At 36.6% G+C, this 3,334-nt stretch overlaps 1 protein-coding gene across 1 annotated transcript; it reads right to left on the reverse strand.

Moving 5' to 3' along the window:
* Positions 1-295: 295 nt before the first annotated feature.
* Positions 296-1,877, reverse strand: LOC145829113 (uncharacterized). Its single transcript, XM_082936844.1, has 2 exons — positions 1,818-1,877; positions 296-1,714 (listed from the first exon to the last, which is right to left on the reverse strand). The coding sequence occupies exons 1-2, from the start codon at positions 1,875-1,877 to the stop codon at positions 296-298; spliced, it is 1,479 nt and encodes a 492-aa protein (XP_082792970.1).
* Between the last annotated feature and the right edge of the window lie 1,457 nt (positions 1,878-3,334).

Consider the following 3,334-nt stretch of genomic DNA (forward strand, 5'->3'; position numbering starts at 1 on the left):
ATGTACAAAGGCATGTTCTGCTCATTACATTTCTCTTGTAACCGACGTACAGAAAAAATCATGTCGGTGGTAGATCTTTTAGACCTAAATCCACATTGAGACTCAGGATATACTCTTTCAGCCAGCTTCTGAATACGAGGAAGAACCACTCTTGCAAAAACTTTACCAGCAATCGCAAGAAGAGAAATTCCCCTGTAACTATTGCAGTCCGATCTGGAACCCTTGTTTTTATATAAGACTATGATCTTAGCATCACGCATGTCTTGTGGCACTATACCTTTTCTACAACATTTGGCTAAAATATCATGTAAATGAGGTAACAATCATGACTTACAATTGCGTACCAAGCCCGCTGGTATGCCGTCACTACCTGGAGCTTTTCCATCATATCAATGGCTTTACTGAGTTCTTCAGTAGTTGGTACGCTATCCAGGTCATCCATCATTGGTAGACTATCCATTCTGTTAACGGCATCATTAGTAACAATATTCTGTGTAGAATACAGAAGGGAAAAGTGTTGAACCCATCTACTCAACTGTTCATTCCTACTGTATAAGATTTCACCAGTCTCAGATAACAAAGGTGATATTGACCTCTTTGTTAGTCCAACTGCTTTTCTTATTCCTTCGTAGACTGATTTGGTATCTCCTCTGTCAGCAGCAGCCTGAATACGGGCACTAGCCTTTAACCAAAACTCAGTAGCACATTTTCTAGCTGCCCTCCGAAAAAATTTTCTGGCTTCACGAAGTCTATTAAGACACGTGTTACTTGGGTCACGTTGATAATCAACATGAGCCTGTCGCTTTTTCTTTAAAAGAAGAGATAAAATATTGATATTTTCTTCGAACCAGTCTTTGTTGGCATGTTTGTTCTTTCCAAACGTTTCAAAGGCATTCTGATGTATACTTTTTCCAATCCTAGACCAAGACTCAGAAGCAGATGTGTCCGACGAAGAGACAAATGGCATCAGAGTTGAGAACTTTTTGATATTTTCCTTGTCCCGCATTGCACCTACATTTAGTCGAACTTTACGAGCTAAATTGTTTGAATTGTGCATGAACTTTTTTGAGATGTGCATTTTACAGCAGATTAAAGAATGATCGCTGTTGCAGTCTGCGTTTTGATATGATCTAGTTAACAGAACATCGTTAATACGATGGCGTCTCACTAAGATAAGGTCTAATTGGTGCCAGTTTTTAAAACGGGGATGTCTCCAAGATACTTTATGCTGCCATTTAGTTTTAAAAAATGAATTGGTAACACAGAGGTTCTGTTTATGACAAAACTCTATAAGGCGTTGACCATTAGAATTCATTCTTCCAAAGCCAAAATGTCCTAGACAGGGAGCCCAAGAGTCGTGATCAGATCCAACTCTTGCATTAAAATCACCCAGAATAACAATTTGGTCGTTTTTTGGCAATTTATTCACTACTAGATTTAACTTTTCATAAAAAGTATCTTTAATTTGCTCGTCAGTGTATAGCGTATGCGCATATACACTAATAAGGGTCGCTGTTCCTTTTTTGGTTTGTAAACGTAGAGCAGCAATACGTTCGTTTCCGTCACCGACTTCTACATGTTGTAAGAGTGTATTCTTGACAGCAAAACCAACACCATATTCTTTACGTTCTTCAACAGACTTACCAAACCAGAAGAAAGTAATTTTTTTTTTCTTTAATTGAGCCTTGACCAGCAAGGCGCGTTTCTTGAAGAGCTGCAATATCAACTTTAATACGAAGAAGTTCGTTATTTATAATAGCAGTTTTTCTTGCATCATTTATGTTTTCGGAATCCATACCAGTAGTCATGGTACGAACGTTCCAGCTTCCCAGTTTAAGAGTGGGTCTCTTTTTACGTTTATGTTTGGCAGGTGACATAGTTTCAGTTTACTTTTCACTTAAAGCTATCCCCGTTCACCCAATGAGGAAGGTAAACTGTGGCGGAACAACACCTTATTGGCTGAGGGCTGCTCAGCTTAAGGCAGGCGGTGGTTTTTCAGTGGAACTAAAAAATTCCTCTTACCGACGAATACGACCCCTGGCGCCCATCCTTTCGCCAAACAGGATTAGGCTTATCACCGGTAACTGCCGTATTCCGTGTTGTGTCTTCGCGAAAAACCTGCGAAGCTGGAGTAAACCTCTCCAAGCACAAAGCCAGGGCATAACATTGAGACTCCAGCTGTTGCCCATGCATCAGGATCTCACTCTCCACAGTGAGAAGAGCTCAGCGAAACAGCAAAGCTGATACAGCCAAGATTCATCATTGTCGCAGGAGCTGCCGGAATGACATTGAATACAAAGTCAGACCGCCTACGTGGCTCCGACTACGGCTTTTTGATTAGAGTTTTGCATCTCCTAGAGGAATAGAAGTACAGTTCTTCGGAGTTTTCTCAATCCCCGTGTTTAAGACTTTACCATGTCTGATTTTTTCTCAGGGTTTACTCCCGAAGCCTTTGCTTAGCCAAAAGCAACCACAAGGCAGTGGTGGTCGGCAAAGGTTTTACAGAGCTGATGCTAAATCAGCTCCAACCCCAAGGGGAGATCATGAAAGTTCTTCAGGGATCTTCTGTGTCATCTTTGTGATCTTCTGTGTCATCTTTGTGATCTTCTGTGTCATCTTTGTGATCATCTGTGTCATCTTTGATAAGTTTTTTTTTACTTTCTTATTCAATATTTGAATATCAATACTTTTTCAATATATTTGAATGTCTTAATAAAACGGTTAAAAACATAATTGCATATCCTAAACTTGAAAACTTTTAATTTTGTTGAAACTCTTTTGTAAATTTATCAAGTGCTATTTTATTTATTTTATTTTGCAAATAAAAAGTATTATATACTTATTAACAATTAGATTGCACTTAAGTTTTATATGGTCTTTGAATGTTCATTAATTTTTCTAAAAACTTGCATTGTTCACATAAACCTTTTTAAAAGATGAAGTTTTACTTTAAGCAATTGTTAATCAAATTTCCTTTTACATATAAACATTTGTATAGCAACTTATAATACTATAACCATGTTGAGTGATAAGTAATCTTTAACAAATTAAAAAAAAAACTAGACAAAACAAACCAAGAAATCATTACTTAAATTTTTGTTTAAAGTTTAATTTAATTTGCTGATAATCAATACAAAAGTAGTCTATTTAAACTTCATGCTTATAACTTGTAACAATTTCAAATTTAAATATTTCTTAAAATCTTTTTTATCTAAAGTGTGTAGTGACGTAACGATTTTTAAAGGATATATATTGTTATGAAATAAATATTAGTTATTATTATTTTGTAATACTAATTATATCACGTGTGTCCTAGCTTAAACTGGTGTAAATC

This window comes from Thalia democratica, chromosome 2, assembly GCF_965202585.1.
Source record: "Thalia democratica chromosome 2, ktThaDemo2.hap1.1, whole genome shotgun sequence".
Taxonomy (NCBI): Eukaryota; Metazoa; Chordata; class Thaliacea; order Salpida; family Salpidae; genus Thalia; species Thalia democratica.

What these genes read in the sequence shown, in the direction of transcription:
- LOC145829113 (XM_082936844.1), bottom strand. Translation starts at nt 1,877, where the DNA reads ATGTCACCTGCCAAACATAAACGTAAAAAGAGACCCACTCTTAAACTG. An exon ending in TTAAACTGGGAAGCTGGAAC is followed by an intron (nt 1,715 to 1,817) that starts GTTCGTACCATG and finishes TTGATATTGCAG; the next exon opens with CTCTTCAAGAAACGCGCCTT.